The 21,163-nt window shown below is 46.3% G+C and overlaps 1 protein-coding gene across 11 annotated transcripts in view; it reads left to right on the forward strand.

Moving 5' to 3' along the window:
* APBB2 (amyloid beta precursor protein binding family B member 2) overlaps window positions 1-21,163 on the forward strand; it is a 1,500,548-nt gene that overhangs the window by 1,437,837 nt on the left and 41,548 nt on the right. For 7 of the 11 annotated variants that reach the window (XM_069631754.1, XM_069631756.1, XM_069631760.1 and 4 more), the window contains one exon: window positions 3,959-4,074. In XM_069631754.1, coding sequence (XP_069487855.1) covers window positions 3,959-4,074 — 116 coding nt within the window. Of the gene's footprint in view, window positions 1-2,589; window positions 2,620-3,958; window positions 4,075-21,163 lie in introns of all 11 variants that reach the window. The other 4 variants (XM_069631753.1, XM_069631751.1, XM_069631752.1 and 1 more) reach the window with 1 other exon arrangement.

Here is a 21,163-nt window from a genome sequence, read left to right on the forward strand (position 1 = left end):
TTTGGTGGTCCTTTCTTTGATTTTGCATGCAGGGTTGCTTCGGTGAAGATGGTGAATGGTTCAGAGAAGTGGTCTCTTTAGGGCAAGCAAAGTAGGGAGGAAACTGTGGTGAAAATGTAGTTAAATAAGACTCCATGCAAGCTGTATCCAGCTTCATGTGTGGGCCTGTTGGCTAGTTCTTTGAGGTAAAGTGCGCCATGGTTTGCAGGGGGCAACTTTGTGACAGCATTGTCATCCTTCACTAGCCAGTTGTTTGTCTTTCTTTATGGAGATGTGTTGGTAGTCTAACGAAAGATTAGTGACTGCTTCCGCCAGTTTATCTGTCAAAGACTGTAAGAAGGCGGCCTGCAGATTAGAAGGAAGCTTAGTGAGGACATGTAAGACGTCAAACAGATTTGGAGTAGTGATTTTCAGTCTGGGATGTAGTCTTAGAATGAATATTATGCTAGATGATGTCTTAAGTGCATTTGTGCATAGTCTCTTGGCTATTCTGTTAGCAGATTTGACCTGTAACCCGTGGGCATATTGTAATGTGTAGCAACAGAGTGATCCACAGAATTCTGGATTTCTGTGATAAAATTAATTCGGTTTTGTCCTCACAGTGGAGATCATAGCTCTCAGAAGAATGTTTGGCAACAGAGCTGGCATTGATAATGCAGCACATGGTTCCATCATTTTCTTTGAGCTCATTTGTGTAGAAGAAAATGGCAATAATTTGTAGTAAGCCACGGTTTCTTGTTGAAAGGTGTAATAGATGTTGACTCCTGTAGTGAGATGCTTCTGGTAGTTAGTCTGTTTGGTATATACCGAGCCCTCCAGGTCAAGCTTATTTAAAAGTTGCTGAAGCTGCTTTCATTTTGTAGTAATCCTCTATAATCCTTTGTGTTTTATAGTCCTCATACGAGATGGTGGCTTGTGGTGAGACTTGGTCATCTGGTACATGTGCTGGAAGTTGTCTGATGGGGTCTCATGAGATGAAGGCCACCATGGTCTTTAATGAAGGTTAATAAGTCTAATGATAATGTCTATTGTTCATTGATTGAAGGAGAGAGGTAAGACCAGGAAGCGGTGCATAGGGAGAGGGGAGAAACCATGCAATCAGTTAGGCAACCTGGGAAATCCTTGAGGGAGAGAAGTGGGTAAGGCCACATCTTTAGGCCCCCGTTTGAGGCAGGGATAGATACAGACAGCAGGGTTCACCTGGCAATAGTGTACAGATATTTGAGAATCTTTGTGGCGGGACAAGGGAAGCCTGTGTTGGGGAGGTGGGAGCCCACATAGAGGCTGAGGTAAGCTGCAGGGACCACACCTTGTCCGAGATCCCCGAGCAAGTTGTATATATCTTTTTCTTTTTAATGAAAGGTCATCATTGTCTTGAGGTTTCTTTGACCAAAGGGAGACCAGTGGTTTAATTGTGGGATCGTTTAGGTCTTGATATAGAGACCGCCCACTTGGAAAAAGAACAGATTGAGAAGATGGGGACACAAAAGCAGAAGTCAGTCCTAGATGCATAATCGGAAAAGAGCAGTGTCCGGGTCCAATCCTCTGTACCCTGATCAATCGGGTATTCCTACCTACCCACATTTTCCTATGGGAAAATGCTTGTGATGTTCGCAGCATCTAAAACCTCTAAGTATAGGCTCAGGGTTGTGACCAACCCAAGGGGTAGATGTGCTGGCGAACATGGTAGTTATATCGGAGCGACTTAACAGTACCACCCTACCAGCTGTTTACATTGGTCAACCGAACGGAGCCCTTTAGCAATGTCCGGGCCTTGCTGATCAAAATCTCACCCACCCCTATCCGCTCCTGAGTTGGGAGATAGCCGCTGGTTCCGGTGGAGTACCATATGGGCCACTGAGAGAGATCCAGGGAGTGGAAGGGTCCGCATGGGTAGTTTGTGCCCATCATCAGTAAGTCTATTTTTGCACATACACTTTGAAGCCTTGACATGATTGCTCCATAAGGTGTATCTGATATTTATTTTCTTGGGACATTTAAAATCAATGTTTCTTTGATACATTGCTAAACCTTTACATAAAGAGGTCCATTTGATGTTTCCCCACATTTTCCTCTGCATTTCCACTGTCCAGGAAGAATATGTTGGTATTCGTGCATGCAGTGCTCTGTGATTGCTAACTTGCCAAAGTATCTAATTTACATCGCATCTCAGTGGATCGGGCCATTCTATGAGATTTAATTGTTGTAACTGCGATTAATTCTTTACATCAGAAATCAGTGCGGTTTAAAAAATATTGTATCTTTACAGAATTATTCATATATATATATATTGGCACAGCATGTTCGACAATCAATTTGCGAATTCGTTTCCAATGTCTAACTAGTTCAAAGCCTCAGATTATGGTTGCCTAGCAATTAGTAATGCACATATAGACCTTTTCACCAATTGTACTCGCCTTTAATGTACATTCATCTATTGCACGTGTTGCTGTAAAGTATTAGAGATATAGTGAGTGTAGCATGTGGTAGAATTGTGCAAGAAGACCCCCTGTGGATTAAGCAGCGGGGTTTGATCTAATACTTTTCTCTCTTACCTTCATTGCCTGCATCTTTCTGACTGTAACGTAGATTTTCCTCTTACTGGTGCAGACAGCAAAGGTAGGATATGTACATTAAAAGTGACTGCACCCAATTTTTGTTTGTAAAATTCCCTCATATTTGTTTCTATAAGTGGGTATGCACTGGACTGTGGCGGGACAGCAATGGGGCTGTTGCCACCTTTTGTCAAGGATGTGGGTGAGGGGTGTAGAAGCATCCTATATTGCACTGATGTATTCATTTTCTAAATAGATACGATAAGTTGCACATCGGCCAGCGTCCCGAAAATGTTACTAATCGTGCACTGTGCTGTATCTAGGGATTATAAATTAATTATACAAATCCTAATGCCATGTGCTGTCTACATTTAGGGACAAAAATCTAATAACACATTATAGTACTTTGTAATTTTAAGTGTAGCCTTTTTTTTCTTTTTATTAATAAAGAATCCCTTGACATTTAATGGTTGTAATATTTCTCCTTCATATTAATGCCTGAACCTAAAACCTGGAGCAATTGTTTTAAGGTAAATAGCCGGTGCCCTGGCAGTTCTTGTAGGTGTGTGTGTCTCCAGGCAAATTGCCATTGGGAATTGGGCATCTGCAAAGGCTTGCAGGACCAGCTCGAAAATATTTCATGTTGTTATTTTCTTGCTGCTTTCCCTGGTTGGAGCTGTGTACGCTCAAGGCACTAAATTATTTAATTCTGTAGACTTCACACGTCCATCCCGAGGTGGCCATTGTTGAATGGTACAAGATTCCGAATAATTGCACTTGCCCCCAAGTGTCTCATTGGGTGCTTGCTTGACCTTCAGAAGTACGCGAAGGCCCAAGCAATCGTTCTGTTCAGCGTGTTGAAATGGCAGACCTCTGAAGCAAGCTAAGGTGATTCGGACACTATATGTGACTCTCACATGGGTGCGCTCCTTTCCCCCAACCTCCCACACCTGGGGGGAAGCTACTCTAAACTCAACCTGTAGTTTCCCCACATGCCTGTTTGCCGTCACGCATTTCATCGAATTTCTCCTGTTGTCATGGAAGCAAGCTCTTTTTATTTACCTTGCGCCCGTTCAGTGGAAAGGTACATATATATTTGTAAATTACACGGTATGAATCCCAATAACATAACCTAACATAAGTGTTTCGAGTAATATATTACAAGTTTGTGATTTAAGGCTTAGTGTGCTCTTCTCTCTTGAAAGACATACCTGACAAATGCAAAGTAGGCCTTGAGTTCGGAGACGGATTTCTTCAAAGGAAAGTCATTTCCCCACTTCTTGCCAAGCTATAGCGATACATGCTTTAGAAATGTTAGTCTTGCTCTGAATATTATTGTGTTGAATCTTCATAAATTACCTGAGTAAACCTATCTCTTGCTTTTTCTGCTTGCGTAATGTTAGGAATGGATATATTGAATGGTGCCATTGAGAGTCTCATAGGTTCGTCAGAGAGAGACGACTGGACGCCGGTCATCATGAATGTTGCCGATGCTACTGTGACGGTCATCAGGGAAAAAGTAAGACCAGTTTTCTTTCAATTTTAAATTGTCCATATACATGTGCTAGTTGGCTCCATAGAAAGCCTTGGTGCCCACCAGGATGTGGTTGCAAAGATGTTGGAACCTCAACTAGAGTGATTCTTCTGCTCAAAACATGATGCAATTTTTCATTCAAGTAGAATCCTCTTTCAAGCGTTCTGATAGAGGCGTGTTATTATTTTTATCTTCAGTCCCTGCAGTCCAAACCCATGATTGTTTTATTCTGGTCACCAATAGAGTGCTTTACCAGTTGTTAAAATGATTTTCCTGGACTTATATTTCTGAAGGACAAGGGCTTATCATTAGAGGGATAGCATGTAAGTGATAAAGCCCCTGGATGGTGGCTAAAATTCTATATGAACCGTCTTCCCATAGTATGGCCAATGTTATTACAAAAAAGGAATAGACAAATTAAAAACGTTGGAATGTTGAGACTGAAGGCTTGTTGCCGCCATGATGCCTCTTCTGGGGCATTGTGGGAATGGGCATAACTCCCAACCTTCGGATGTTCCTGTTAGACAGATACATTCAAATACCTGCCCTCTTGCACATCCATTAGCGTCCGAGGCGGCCATGTTAGGCGGTGCGACTTGACGCTTTGGGTAGTGTAGGGTGCTTTACTCTATCCACGCCTCGTGATGCGACGAGCTCGCCGAGCAGGAAGTGCTGCGGAGGTCCGCGGGGATTGTCTGCGTAGCGTGTTGATCTGGGGCTGGTGACCGATGTGAAGAACGTGGCATTGTGCCTCTGCTCTGAGGTCTTCCTTGGATTCCACGCCCGCTGGCTTTTCCATGCTCAAGGCAGCTCCTCTCGTCTGCGGCTGCCGGCAGACATTCGTGCGCCGTGGGAGTCCCCGATAGCTGGTACCACGCTCAGGCTTGGGGTTAGGTCGGCCCTGTGCCTGATAGGCAGGTAATGTGTTTCCTTCCTCTTTCTCTTGTAACCTGCTACGGTTGTTTATGACTCTGCGCCCTGCCTGCATTTCCCCCATCATTCAACTATGCATAACACAAGGCTACAATCCAAGCTTTGTATGGACAGGGTCACAGTCTGCTCTTTAGAAGCGGACTTGATATCTACTCCATTACCACCCTATGCCCAGCAGATCATGGGGAGAATAGAGAATTCCCCATTAATCTCTGCACCTTGTTCACCGCAGGAACATCAGGGGAAAAGCAGCCACTTTTCAGAGGTCTTAGCGCTCAGCGTCTTCTCTCAGAACTACTTTGTAACAACTTAAAGCTTAGCACTGTTACTGAGAGTGGCACTGAGGTGCCATGCCCCTCCGTCACCTCGCCTGTGTAGGAACAGCCCTTTACACAGGAGTCTCTGCAAGAACACAGTGAGAATAAACAGGTATCTGTTGAGGAGAGCGATAAGGGATTTATTACCCCGAAGACCAACCAGAGCTGGGCACCCTATAAGGATCAGTTGATACAAGACCTGGCGTCTTGTTTAAACTTCGAGGATTTCCGGCGCTGGGTGTTTGTTATTGGTGGGTCAAAATGTCCTCAAGTTCCCTCAGTCTACTCCACAGACTCTAGACATCCCAGAAGTGAAAAGTCCTCCCAAACTTTACTTGTTCAATATGGGACTCACAAAGCTGGTCAAATAACCCCTACGGTGCCCAATAACCCACCTCCAGTAGTGCAAGAAAAATTAGTAGCTCCTGATGTTTATCCTCGTGTGGAAGCACAATTGGAGGGGTCCTTATCTTCCGCCAAGTCTGTCATATCATCATTTACTTATCAGAAGGACTTGAGACTTAATACATCAACAATGCCAAAAATTACAGACACCAACCTTAGGAGTTTCGTTCTGTATAACAGAAACTTTATTACAACCAACGTGGGGAAACTGGACCATTTTGAATCTAAGGAGGCCCTAAAAAACAAAATTCTTGCTTGGCTTAATCTAAAAGTGGCCCCTAATTGTATTAGACCACAGGACTTTAGGGTCTTCCGGAGAGTTCAAATTGAGAACTGGTGCAGCCTTGACAATACTGATTGCATTGTGGTGGGGTGCAGATCTAGAAGTCTCCCCCAGTTTTTGCATAGATTAACCAATCTGAATCTATTATCACCACACTCTAAGATGAATATTGTCTTGAACTAATTTGATCAAGAAGACTTTGCTTTCTTTTCCCAGTTCTAGAATTATTATTTTTTGCTTTTAGGTGCTCATTCATGTTTTATGTTGTATTATGTTATGTTTTCTGTCCCTTGTATACGCCATCATGCCTGCGGGTCTATTGAGTGCAATATAAATAAATAAATGTAAGTGTAAATGTACCTGAGTATGCATCCCTCGTTCATATAGAGTGTAGCGCGTGAAGCTGAAGGGGGCGCGCTCGCTCTCTAAAAACACAAGCACCCAAAAGAAGCACCCAAAGGATTCTAAAAGAGGAGCCGTTATTAAACCTGTCAGCTGAATCTTACTAAAATATGACTATGCACTGCACTCTATTTGAGTAATTAAAAATAAATTAGATGTTCACAATCTGGTTTGCTCTTTTTTTGCTCTGAAGCAGCGCACATAATGGTGATGGTTATGATATATTGATGGAGCCGCCGCTGCTGGCCACCCCTTTTGGGATTTTAAAGTGCCCATGCTGACAGTCTGGCATTCTAAGTGCAGTGAAGAAGAGTGAGCAGTTCGCCGTCTAGCCCAAACTGTAAAGAAAGCACTTACTAATCTGAACAGAGCCGAGCTGTGGGTGTTATATCAATATATAATTAAACTGGCTACAGGCTCAAAAGGGAAGTAAAGTTACATTAGGGAACACATGAAAGGACATTTCTAGCTTGGTTATTGGAGGGGATTTTATTTTTTACATAAAATAGAAGTTACTTTGAGCAAAGTATTTGCAGTTCTAATCCGCGGCACTAAATTGTCAAAGGTGTACTGGTATATTTTAGGATGGGACGGTGTGGGTTTGGAGAGCTACGCTAGAGCTGCCCAATAGCCATTTATCGGTTCCAGTGGCTGCCATTCCGTTCCACAGATTCAGAGATTCTCTTTAAACACAGAGTGCAACATCCAGTCATGACATTAGAACCAGTCTGTGACCATTTTCCTCAGACAGAGGGACAGTAACCCCTGTCAGTATTAACCACCCCTCCCCCAAACTAGTGTACATATTTTATTTATCGATTTTTATTACATTTATGGAACGCTCAGACCCGAAGGTTTCACAGTGTTTGTACAGAATTGGAAGATGCAGTCAAAAGACATTCGTCGTATTTGCTGAACACCAAGTTTTTAAAAGTTGTGTAGTAACGCTCGTTTCTGATGTTAGGTGCTAGGGAATTCCACAGAGAGGGCGCTGTGACACAGAAACTCATGCTCCCTGCTCTTTTACTGTTGAAGCAAGGGGTGAGCAGAGTGAGGTTGGCGGAAGACTGTAATGGACGCACATAGTGTTGTAAGAGCAATGCTCTTGTTGAGGTAGGACTATATGTAGATACATCGGTGGGCAAAGGTCAGGTTATAAATTCGATGCAGACCTTGAGGTCTTGTTGCTGAGATCTGGTCTGCGCGACGTATGCCCAAGGTTACACAGAGGGCTTTGTTTTGGAGAAGCTACAGTTTGGCAAGGCTTGTAGCAGAGGTACCCATGAGAAGAGCATTTCAGTAGTCCAATTTACTAAGGATGATGGCTGTGGCTAGCATTAGGCAGTTGCTTGGAGAGGGGGAATTGTCTACTCAAGGAGATGAGCTTTGCCGTGTAGGCTGTAGAGGAGGCCAAGGCAGTAATATGTTTGGTCATTGGGAGCTTTGCATCCAGGTGGAAACACAAAGATTTGACATGTTTCACGACAGGAATGACAGTACCATCAATGGGGAAGGAATCAAAAGCAGTTTCTAAGTTTTTGAGATGGTAGGGGGAGCCCAAAAGAAGCAGCTCTGTTTTTTCATCTTTGAGGCAGAGATTGTGGGTGGCCATCCAAATTTGGACATGGAGTGCTGTCAATATGTTGTCCATTCTGAACTGCATATAGCAGCTGACCTTGCCTACTGGTAGGCACATCAGTAGGAAAGAACTTAATAACAGAGACTGTTGGTTCATGTGAGGTGCATTACTTCAAACAGACCGGAGGATAGCTTGGGGTCAACATGCTCGCCTTGGAAACAAGACTGCACCGAGCAGCATGGTTTAGAGGCTGGAACATGACATGAAGCGTGTTATAAATAAAAATAAAAAAAATAAAAACATTTTTTTTCTTTCGAAGGCCCAACTCCTTCAGTTTGACTGATCCCCACAGCCCTCATCTGTTGAGGCCGGACTTGCATTCTATCACAATGTCTTTCTGTACCCTAAAGATGGTCGTCCATTTCAGGCATCTGTGTGCTTCAGATATGACAAGAAAGTTTCCCTCCATTTTTAATTTTGTCAGGATAGGTCCTTCCCTACACGCCTTCAAAATCTGCAAAGTCCAGTACTGCAACAAGCAAAAAAGTCTGTTAGTGTGATGCCAGGTGCTCTCTAATTCTCAACAAGACACTCTGAGCATTTTCTTTAACTCCCTGCTTATTTTAACTATCTTGTCCTTTATTGACCTGAACACACCACTCCTTGCGTCCATCAAAAAAAGCTAGGTCGCCAGGGCTGTGATTCCACAGCATTTTATAAAATGTACCACTGATCAAAGCCATTGCAGGTGGCCAGAAACAGGGATACCTCATTAAGCTGTTTTTCATTTATCCCAAATCATAGCATCTGCAGGCGAAACTGCCACCAAACCCGCCGTGCCTCTCTAGGCCTACAGCATTTTGCTGCGGAGGTCTATAAGGCTATTAGCATGTATTGGTTCTAGCAAATCATGTTTTGGAGTGTTGCTGGTGAAGTAAAAAACGTTTGTTTAACAATGATAAAGTACATTGACAAACTCAGTACATTAAATGTGGTTTTATTTTGTTGTATTCAAATAACAAGTTTGTCTTCATAAGTTAAGCATTTCACTTGCAAACTGGCTTAAACAGGAGCGGGTTTACACTGACCTTCTTTAGCTTTCTCTTTAATATGTAAATAGTATCTTGCAGTGAAAAGACAGTCCTCCTACAATGGAAGTGTATTTTTGAAAGACATCTTGCTTGGAAATTGCATTATTGTTTCCCTGTCTGCTTTTAAGGTCAGAATGTTCTAAACGCAGTTATGACTGCACTCTGAACATGCTGATTCGTTCAGAGGAGGTCCATAACTATCGCCATTTACTAATATAGCCTTATAGACTGAGGGAGGGGTCAATATCCCAAGTATTAATTGCCCTCCCAAGATCTATAAGGCTGTTATCAGATAATGAAAATGTGGTTGAAATGGCTATGGTTTAACATGAGCCTATTTTAGCGAAATCATTATTCTCCCGGAGAGGGAATGATTTTTGAAAAATATCTTGCCCCGAAATTGCATTGTTGCTTCATTGTTGGCTTTGAGAAGTGAGAATGTTCTGAATGCAGTCAATACTGGTAGATCTTGACTGCTCCCAGAATATTCTGATTGGCTGAGTAGGTTAATAACTATCTCCATGTGGTAGTATAGCATGATGTGCACTATCTTACTGCTTTTTTTCCTGTGCCATCCCATTACTTCCTCCAGACAATCACTGTATCTGTGTCCTGTCAAATGCAGGTTTAGCATCATGTGTGCTGCTTTTTACTTTTCTCTTCCTGAGCTATTCCGCCTCTGGCTTCCACACTTAGGTGAAAGACTACGGTGCTGATGTTGCATACTTGCCAACCCTACCGATTTAGGCAGTAGGATACCGCTTTTTAAGCAGTCCTACCGCCTACCGCTTTATTGGCAAAAAAAAACGATTTAAAAAAAAAATTCCCACGCCAGCTCGGGGGAGTCTTTCAAGGGCTTCCCCGAGCTGGCATAGCAGGAGAAGGCGTGGCATGCAGGCTTTTGATGTTGAAAGCAAGCGTCCCCAAACAGCACGATCCTCCCCGCAATGTGAGACAATGAAGGACTCTCCCAAAATGGGAATAAGGCCAAGACAGAGTGCGGGTGAGCGTAAATGGGAGTTTATCAATCAGAATTGGGCATGCAAAGAACTCTGCAAACTCCGAGAGCGCTCTGTCTGACAATAGCAAAGACAGGCGTATATATTTACAAAAAACGTCATCAAAACCTACATACTATAGGGGGCACAAGTTCATTGGGATTGGGCGGCGACGACTAACTATAGGTGCTGCTGCGGCGTGGTTGGTCTTGGCTGAAGGACGTCACTGGTCACCCTCGTGGGTTGGGCTGGGCCTGGCAGGTCGGCTTGAGTTCATCCGGGCGGTGTTGGTGTGCCAATGCTGCCTGTGGCAGAGATGAATGCCTTTTCTGATTTACTTGCCCTCGGCCATGCACACCGCAGTCATTCAGTCATTTACAGTGTTATTCTCTTTAGTAAATCTTCCAATAGGTTATTTTATAGGTTAATGCAACACAGGAGGAATGCACCTTGTGAGGGGTCTGGAGGTAATATATCGAGGCCTGGTTACCCGTGTCCTGTTGACCGGGGCCATAGGTCGAGGGGCTAAGCTTCGGGGCCTGGGACGGGTGGTACAGGTCTTTCTGTCTTGTTAGAAGTGGTTATGGATGTTTCGCTGTGTGTTGTCAAAGTGTTGGGTGTCCTGATTGCACAGGGCCATAAGTCTGAGACGGTCCGGTGGGTTGTGGGGTTTACGAGGGGGCGCTTGAGTTTAGACAAAGGTTTACTGCTGTGCTGTAAATAATGCAGGTGGCTGGCCGCGGCCTTGGGTGCTGCAGTGGGGGCTACAAATCTTTGAAGTGGCTCCAGTCTAGTCGGGGGAGGTGGGGTAGCGCAGAGCGGGCCTCTGTTCTCATGTCTTGGCAGCCTTCGCAGGATGGGAGGGGGAATGGCCTTGTACGCATTCACAAAGGTATCTCCCTCGTGTGTTGCCGAATGTAGGTAAAGACATCACAAACATTTGAACACTTTCGATAATACTTATTCAAAATCACTTTAAAACATGCATTTAACTTCGCTGGATGTCTCTCGATTATACCCAGTCCGAGCACCACATTTGTATATTATGTTCTAGCAGTTACAGTATTTTAGTTACATGCATATACATTCGCAGTAAATGAGGTAGTAGTTGGGTCGGTGGAGTACATAGAAAACGACCCGCCACTGTACGTGACAGTGGTGGCACATAAGGGGCTTAGACATACACACATGATAAGTGCATTCTCGCGCATCCTTTACATGAGTTCATAGTATAGTTGCATTCGCTTTCTCGTGTACTCTAGCAGCATTAGCTTAGTTATGGCGCAAAACCATGGGAGGTAGGCTGCCCAGTGATACACGCAACAAACAGATCCCTGGAGCGTTCCTTTATTATTAGCATCCACCTGTAATGGTGTGAGCTTGCCATTGCTTATATCATGGGAGCATGCTCTCTCATTTTAATACATTCTACAGGCGTTTGTAATATAGGAGATTTTGTGGAAGAAAGCATACTTTGCAAGAGGTCTTGACATTAATATATACATATTTCTGAGGCTTGTGGAATCTGCTTAGATCACATGCTGTGCATAGGCCGACATCTAGTGGAAGCTGCGGAGTATTACAGTTTGTTTTTCGAAAATCGAAAAAGGGCGTCGACACAGGGCGTGCCAGTAATACTATCCCTAGTGTGACGTCCACTGTACCCATGATCCCTCACGCGTCTAGGATCCCCAGATTGTTTTTTTCCGCCATTCTGGTCGGAAGCACTTCATCGGAGTTCCCTAGCTTTGCCATATTTACACTTAAAAATAATTCTAATTTGCCCCATTTTCTCACCCCTACGTCGACCAGCATCTCGACGCCGAACCGGGGAGGAGATCAACGTCGAAACCCGACGGATTGGGCCTTGAGGCTTCCGCCTCGGCTCGGGCCTGGGCCGCTGGCCTCGGCCCTACAGTAGGGAGAGTGGGGGGTGGTACACTTCCACACTCGGTTAGAAAAACCTTCTTACCTACACACACTTGCCCGCTGCCCACAGGCGCGTATGGAGGGTACGCCCTTTCAGTTTTGCCCCAAGTGTAATAAAAAATACCCTTGGGTAGATAAGCACGCTACGTGCAACCTTTGCCTGCCCAGAGACCACCCCGAGGCGGGTTGCAGGGCCTGTAGCAGGTTTAAGACAAAAACTCTTAAGGACCGCTCCACCAAGCGTTGGGCCCACCACGCCAAGCTAGCAGCTATGGAGGCGGAGGGTACCTTCAGCGACGGCAGCGACGCCGGACTTTCGGACGGCGAGGGCACCAAGGCGTCGAAAGACAGCCTAACGCACGTCCCCGGCCTCGGAAGGTCGTCCGTCCCGGCGACTATGGGGAAGTCCCCCGGCGACAAGAGCGTTACACATACACACGCTAAACACAAAAAACCCACCCGAGATTCGACGTCGAAACCTCGGAAAGAGGCACAAAAGGAGCGGTCCGAAAGGACGTCCTCTGGGCGGTCCCGGTCGAGGTCGCCGCACGACGTCAGGCAAGCCTCCACACTTGCACATAGTGCCTCGCCCATTAACATCACAGAAGATCACTCGTCCGGAGACGAACACGGCTTCCATCCCCAGCCTGCACACCAGGGAAAGGGTACATCACTTGGGAGTGAGGAGGGCCCAGTTTCGAAGCCTAGTTCGAAACACAGGGTTTCCACCTCCGATCCTCGACGCCAGGCGTCGAAAGATAAGGGAAAGGGTAAACACACTTCCACCCACGGGGAAGGGGGTAAGCAACAAAGGAAACAACCCTTGCAATCCCCCACAACAATAGAACTGACTTCCCCGTCCAAGTCTTCTCAGGGACAGTCCATAGAGAGTTCCAGCAGGGTCACCCCAAGCTCAAAACTCTGGTCATGCGAGGACATTGACAGAGTAATGTCAAGGATGTCCTCCTTAGCAAATTTCTTCGAAAGACACCCTGACCAACTACTAGTTTTAAACCCTCAGGAATCTTCTCCCTCAGGTTCAAGGGACCCTATCCCTTCAAATAAAAGGCCCCGGGTCGAGACACCAGTAAAGGCTTCAGAACCCTTCGAGGTCCAACCCTATTCTTGCCTTTTCCCTACAGGCCAAGGAGACTCTTCCCTTATAGAGGGCCAGGATTTTGAGACACCAGAAGATCTCGCAGTGTCAGATTATTACGGGGAGGACGAAGACGAGGATGAGCCAGAAAATAGCCCAGATATTTTCAGAATGGACTCACCAGTCGAAAGGGAAGCCCCAGTGTCTGATTCCCCAATAGATAATCAGCCCCTACTGAATGAACTGCTCTCTCGGGCAGCTAACCACTTCCACATAGACACACAAGGTGTCCAAGAAGAGAGGGACTTCGCGGAGGAACTAATAGGGGAAAGGAAGACAGTAGCCCAGACCATTCCCATCCTGAAATCTATTCAACGCAGAATAGCACCATCCCTTGTCAACCCAAACTTGACAAGACCTGTAAACCCGAGAGTAGAGAAGCTGTTTAAAGCAGCCCAGTCGGACCCTCTATATATTAGAGGCCAACTTAAGCCAGACTCTCTAGTCGTAACTAACACCCGCAAGAGAGCTGGAACCCCATTATCTTCCTCGGAGGCTCCCCCCGACAAAGAAAGTAAGAAACTCTATGGTTTTGGTAGAAAAGTAGCTTCCACGGCAGCCTACCAAACCAGAATCGCGAATTCCACCACACTGTTGGCCAGCTACAACTGCCATCAGTGGGAAGAAGTGGCAGCACTAATAGATTCCGCTCCCGAACCCCTTAAGAGCCAGCTATCTCGCATTTGTGCAGAGGGAAGAAACGTCTCAGGCTGCATTTTAAAAGCAACTTTAGACGCCGCAGACAATGCGGGTAGAATTATAGCAGAGGGGACTGTCATCAAAAGACATGCTTGGTTGAGACAGTCGGGATTCAGAGCAGAAACACAAGCTGCACTCTTAGACAAACCAGTGGAAAGTGATCTCCTGTTTGGAAAGGCAGTCGAGGACGCACTAAAAAACGCTAAGGAGGAATTCGACACCCTCAAATCCCTTGGCCAGTTAACTACAAAACCACCTAACCAAAGAGAGAACGGCAATTTTCGTCGCCCCCGCGGCCAAAATTCCAATAGAGGAAATAGCTATTCCCACACCCAGGGTACACAGTGGAACACCAACTCACAACAGTCTACCCAGGGGTATGGTAGGGCTAGTAGAAGAGGACGTGGTAGAGGCAGAGGCAGCCCCAGTAAAGGAGGCGGCACGCCTCCACCAAAGCAGTGACGCTCATTTCAGGGTCCCTTCCCATGCAACCCCAGTAGGGGGACGAATATCCAGCTTCACCCAGGCATGGGAAGGGATAACATCCGACAGATGGGTGCTGTCGACAGTATCCAAGGGGTACTGTATAGAACTACTGCAACGTCCCCGAAACCACCCTCCAAGACAAAAAGTCCACTCTTTAGAACATCAAAAGATCCTCCTCGAGGAAGTCTACAATCTGCTCCTAAAGGACGCGATAGAACTCGTCCCAGGACACCAGGTAAACAAGGGTATCTATTCAACTTACTTCCTTGTGCCAAAGAAAGATTTAACAATGCGCCCAGTATTGGACTTACGGCCTGCCAACAAGTATGTCAAGCCCCAAAAATTCCGTATGACCACGCTACAAGAGGTAATCCCACTCCTAAAAAAGGGGGATTACATGGCAACCTTGGATATGAAAGATGCCTATTTTCATATTTCTATGCTCCCGGCGCACAGAAAATACTTGCGCTTCAAGGTGGACAGTCGCCACTACCAATTCAAGGTACTGCCCTTCGGGATAGCTTCAGCACCAAGGGTATTCACCAAGGTACTGGCGGTGGCAGCTGCACACCTACGCAGGGAGGCAATCCCAGTGTACCCTTATCTAGACGACTGGCTCATAACGGGGGAAACCCCAGGAATCTGCAGATCAAACATTCAGAGGACTATCGACCTCCTCCACGAATTAGGCTTCTCTATCAACGAGAAGAAGTCAAGTCTGGTGCCAAGCACCTCAAAACAGTTTCTAGGAGCTATCCTAGATACTCAGAGAGAATTGACCTTCCCTTCGGAAGAAAGAATTCGGAATATACTTCTGCAAATTCCGCATTATCAGTCAGGTCAACAGATAACAGTACGCAAAGCTATGCGGTTACTGGGCATGATGGCGTCATGCATTTACCTGGTCCCCCACGCGCGTCTGCGCATGCGTCCCATGCAGGAATGGTTGGCGAAACAGTGGTCTCAGGCAAGTGGTCAGTGGGACGATCTAGTGGTCGTTTCGCCAACACTCGTACAGAGCCTACACTGGTGGACAAGAGAGAATATCGCAAAGGGGAAATCCTTTTACGATCCCGAAGTACAGGCAGTGGTTACTACAGATGCATGCCTGACTGGGTGGGGAGCTCACCATCTCCACCACACAGCTCAGGGTCTCTGGTCTCACTCAGTAGCCAAGAACCACATCAATCTGCTAGAGCTTCTGGCAGTATTCCGTGCGCTGCAGGCGTTCGAGCCCCATCTACTGAACTTGTCGGTGCAGATCAGGACGGACAGCACGACAGCCATGTTCTATCTGAACAAGCAAGGAGGGACTCGTTCGCCAAATCTGTCCAAGCTTGCCCAGAAAATATGGATATGGGCACTCAGACGGAACATCTTCCTGTCATCGCAACATGTTCCAGGGGAGCTCAATTCCCTAGCGGATGCTCTAAGCAGAGACCCCCTCCCAGAAGAACACAAATGGGTCCTTCACAGAGACGTAGTAGAAGATCTCTTCTCTCAGTGGGGTTTCCCCACTATAGACCTATTTGCCACAAGCGAAAACAAACAATGCCCAGGATTTGCATCCAGGTTCCCCCAAACGGACTCCCAGGGGAATGCCCTGTGGATGAACTGGTCAGGGATGTTTGCGTACGCTTTTCCACCAACTCCTCATCAGGAAGGTGGTGTACAAGATGAACAAGGAATCAATGACGCTCATCCTAGTTGCTCCCATGTGGGCGAGACAACCATGGTTTCCACACCTACGCAGGATGGCGGTGTGCGAGCCCATCAGACTCCCAGCCTGGTACAACCTTCTGTCCCAGCAACAAGGTCAAACACTGCATCAGGAACCCAACTCTATGAACCTAGCAGCATGGCTCCTGAAGTCATAGAGTTTGGACATCTCAAATTACCACAGAGGTGTATGGACATTCTAAAAGAGTCCAGGAAACCAAATACAAGACACTGTTACTTTGACAAGTGGAAAAGATTCGTTATCTGGTGCCAGAATAAACAAATCAACCTGGTTGATTGCACTCCTTCCAACGTTGTAACATACATGCTCCACCTGCTGGATGCAGGGTTGGTTTTTAACTCTCTGAAAGTACACCTGGCAGCCCTCTCGGCTTACACCACATCCCATAACAGGGTCTCGTGGTGGAAAGTACCAGTGGTTAAAGCCTTCATGGAAGGAGTAAAGAGACTTCACCCTCCTATTTCGAACCCACCGCCAGGATGGGACCTCAACGTGGTGCTAGCTAAGCTCATGGGGCCCCCCTTCGAACCCATGCATAAAAGTAGTCTCAAACACCTGACTTATAAAACGGCCTTCTTAGTAGCCATTACCTCCATAAGAAGGGTCAGTGAAATTCAGGCTCTGTCAGTGCAAGATCCTTTCTTTACTATCCACAAGGACAAACTGGTTTTACGCACACACCCTAGGTTCTCACCAAAATTCATATCCAAGTTCCATGTAAACCAGTCCATCGAGCTTCCGGCTTTCTTCCAAAACCCACAAAGCTCGGCTGAGGTGAAACTACACACCCTAGATGTGCGTAGGGCGGTCTTATACTATGTAAATAAAACCAGACCGCTAAGGAAAGCAGATCAACTGTTTGTCTCCGTAGCTACAGGCAGAGAGGGGGATCGCGTCTCTAAGGGCGCTATCTCTAAGTGGATTATCAACTGTATACAGCTGTGTTACTCTCTTTCTAAAAAGACTCTGCCGTTTACACCAAGGGCCCACTCTACTAGAGGCATTGGGGCCACTCTGGCTTTCATTGCAAATGTTCCCCTCAACACCATTTGCAAAGCAGCTACTTGGAGCTCTATTCACACTTTTACTCAGCATTACTGCATTGACACTCATTCCAAGACAGATACACAAGTGGGACAAGCGGTTCTAAGACACCTGTTTGCTCATGACCCTTCTCACATCCCACCTCCTGCTTCTGGTACTGCTCGCTAATCTATGCACAGCATGTGATCTAAGCAGATTCCATAAGCCTCAGAAGGGATACATTACTCACCGTAATCGTATTTCTGATGCTTGTATCTGCTTAGATTCACATGCGACCCACCCTTCCTCCCCTCCGAGAGAAGGCGCATGGTTGCTTGTAGTTCTTACCTTTCTGTCTATCTGCTTGGACTATCTGTACTCACGCTACTCCTCATGCTACCTCATGTCAGGAAAAACACAATCTGGGGATCCTAGACGCGTGAGGGATCATGGGTACAGTGGACGTCACACTAGGGATAGTATTACTGGCACGCCCTGTGTCGACGCCCTTTTTCGATTTTCGAAAAACAAACTGTAATACTCCGCAGCTTCCACTAGATGTCGGCCTATGCACAGCATGTGAATCTAAGCAGATACAAGCATCAGAAATACGATTACGGTGAGTAATGTATCCCATATAAAGACTGTCTGCCATCAGATGACCATTTTACCGTTCTTCTCATTGTTCAGGCCTGCTGGCCGGGTCATGCTGATAGTGATAGTACACTGCGGGAGGTGAACTGTTACAATGTTAGCGTATTGCGCTAGCTCATGTCCGTCTTGTTCGTGGGAACGTGCTCGCAGCGGATCTGCCAGGGTGCTGCGGCAACAGGGATGTGACTCTCCAAGGGTGGGGGCCGCGCTACAGTGCGCTGAGCTCACACCATCTTTACCGGGCAAAAAATGGTTTTCGGGCCTAGCTAAATTTGTGTGGCAATCAATACGTGTGGGCACTCGATACGTGTGGGCAATGTCTCCAGCGGGTGAGCCCTCCACCACCTGGGCCCGGGTGGCACGAGGGAACGCCCAATGAGCCATAGCCCTCACCTGGGGAGGAAACGTAGGCGAGAGGGGTCTCCTGGACCAGTCCTCCCCTACAATGTCAAAAGGCCCCTCTGCCGCGGGTGCCTTTGACAAAAGGCACCATTAGCCCCCCACCACGCCAGCTTGGGGGAGTCTTTCAAGGGCTCCCCTGAGCTGGCGTGGTGGCAGAAGGCGTGGCAGGCGCCTCATTGTCATTGATTGCACCCGCGGCGGTGGGCTCATTCAATGACAATGGGCTGCTGGCGCGCCCTATTCCTATCATTACCTCCTCGCCTGACTATTTTTGAAACTTTAAGATTCCTACAGATTTTTGGTCACAGAATGTTGGCATGTATGATGTTGACCAACACTGAATGCACGTGAACTTGTATTTCCTTGCACGGCATAGAAACTCATAAACAATTTCCTTCTGCACACTGATTGTTAGTTCTGCATTATTCACTCAGCAACCGGTTCCTTGTCTGAAGAGGGCTATCCTAGGATGCATTTCCATCCCCTTCTTCGCTACAAATATATTGTTTATAAAGCTAGAGTTGTTTCTTGTGGCACCTCTGACACTTTGCCTTTCCTTATTAGTTCTTTAAACTCTTGATCGACAAACATCCAAAACTCTCAGTAGAAGCGACTAGGTCTGGGAGTAGCACGCTCCATGGAAAGGCTTTTCTCTAGCTAACGGGCAATTTCACTGATGGATACACATATATGTGATCCGAACTGATGTCTGACACCAATAGGATAGAAAACAAGCTTTGCCAATGCCAAAAGTTCGGGTTTTTGTATAGGCATTACCAGACTCTGCTGTAGTGGTATTACTGGCCACCAATGGTAACAGCTGCAAAATGGTTCTAGTATCTGGCCTATTATAGCAGTGCCTGGCAAATGCCTAATAGTTATACACAAGCCAAAACTGTTGGTTTTGCCCGTGCTTGTTTTTAACAGGACATCATTGAAGGACATGCATAGTGCTTATATATCGAGTGGCCTAAGGTGGACATGGTAATGACATTTTTATTACACAAGTAGCCTGTTTACAATTCCAATTAAGTTATTAACTCTCTGAAGACTGCTTTGAAAAAATAATGGCAGGAACTTCAAGCATGATGGTAAGGCTACATAAATCTAGCTCAAAGAGATCCCTGTTTTGGGCAGGGAGGTGCAGGAAGTGGATAGGATTGGCCATAGGAATTAGCACGGTCAAGGACAGTTAATGGGTGGGTAAATATTCGAACACCTACATGCTTTGTGTCCCTCATATGCCATTTCTCCCTAGCTATAATCTAATGTAATAAAGTGCCTAATATCCAAAACTAAAAAGGGCAACTGTCTTTTGTCAGCTGATCCAATGCCACCTCCCTTTCATGCTACTCTTTATGTCCCAGTTGCCAACAGCCACCATTGACGTTTCATTGTATGCATTCCTCCTAAATGCTGCCTCCTTAAATGCAGCTTTCAAATTTGGGGGATGTAGGGTGGGGCTGTTGGATTGTGCCTTCCCCCACATGCAAAACTTGTCTCCTTTCTGTTTCATCTTTTGCCCAGCTACTGAGTGGTGCGAGGCTGTATGGCATTTTAACAGAGCACCTATACGTCATTCCATTCCTTCCCCATACTTGCCAGCCCTTCCCATCATCCACAACTGTGTCGCCTATACCCCTGCATTGTTCCTGCTCCATGCACTGTAGACCTGCGGATAATCCATGAATGCAACCTGCAGGACTGTTGACTGCTTCCTCGCCATCCCACATAAGAATGCACCCCTTACCTGCAGCTAACCCCCTGTATGCACACTCCTGCTCACTCTCCTACTAGTGTATGCACTTGTCTCTAATGGCCTAACAGGGATTCATGGACAGGTCTCTAATGGACAGTGTTTCTCACACGGCCTTTGTTGTAGTGTGGAATTATAACCTTAAATGGAAGGAAGTATTGCCAGAGAAGGCCCAAAGTGGCTTACCAGTGTAGCCTCCTTGAGCTAGACAACCACAACCACCACAATGCTTTTGTGACCGGTTCCTACAGAATCTGTAACCAAGAGCAAAACATAGGATTCATAACCCTTGCAATCTCAAGCCACTTAATTTAATTTATCCTTGTTTTTGTATTTTGTTAAGCACAGTCTTAACTGGAAGACATGCTTGACACTTGTCTGTAGTCTGGGTGGGGGCAGGGGGGTGGTGAAGGGATTCTGTCGGGATTAGCCAAAATCATAGGAGCACATCCCACCCCCAATTGCTCATGAGATTCAGACAGTAGCTAGCCGGTGAGCTCTCAAGACTGGGATCTTGTCATGTCTCGGGCACCTAGCAAATTAGTTGTCGGGCTACAGGTGAGCAGGGACTGCGCATTTGTAAAGAAGCCCCTCAACGCTCGCACCAGAAAAAATGCAACCCACTACGGAAAAAAGCCCAGCACACCTCTTGCAAGGAGAACAAGGTTTATTTTCATAAAAAATCAAGCACGCGATAGTAAAGAACTCTGCTGCCACGAAGCACTCTAAAAAAACCAACATGGGCGGCAGTTTATGAAGGCAAAAAGCGTCACAATGATGTACATTTCATAGGGTACAATTACACAGCACTGGTTTGGTAGTACCCTATACATAGGCGGCCTGCTCCATATGGGATGCCAGGTCATTGGTCCCAGCTTTTCATGTCCACCTTCTTCCACGTGGGGCTCTTCTCACAACGTCATCAAGTGAGGGGCTTGATAATTGCCAATTAAAAGTGTGATTCACTGCCTGCCCTATCAATGGCCTAGTGTGCACCTGGTACCGCAGACATGGGCGTACAGGCTACGTTCGAGGTTGCCTTATCTCAGCAAACCCCAGCACAATAGCAGACACGTCGTCGCCATTCCAAGTCTTCCCACCTGTGCCGTTAAATGTGTTACTTTCCCTCCCTGGCACCTCGCAGCACAAATCGGAGGCCTTGGACGCTCTACTATGATCTTTATTACAGATGGGTGGTTAAACAGTTTTATGGTCTGGGC

The sequence above is a fragment of the Ambystoma mexicanum genome, chromosome 6q (assembly GCF_040938575.1).
Source record: "Ambystoma mexicanum isolate Mex_15411 chromosome 6q, UKY_AmexF1_1, whole genome shotgun sequence".
Taxonomy (NCBI): domain Eukaryota; kingdom Metazoa; phylum Chordata; class Amphibia; order Caudata; family Ambystomatidae; genus Ambystoma; species Ambystoma mexicanum.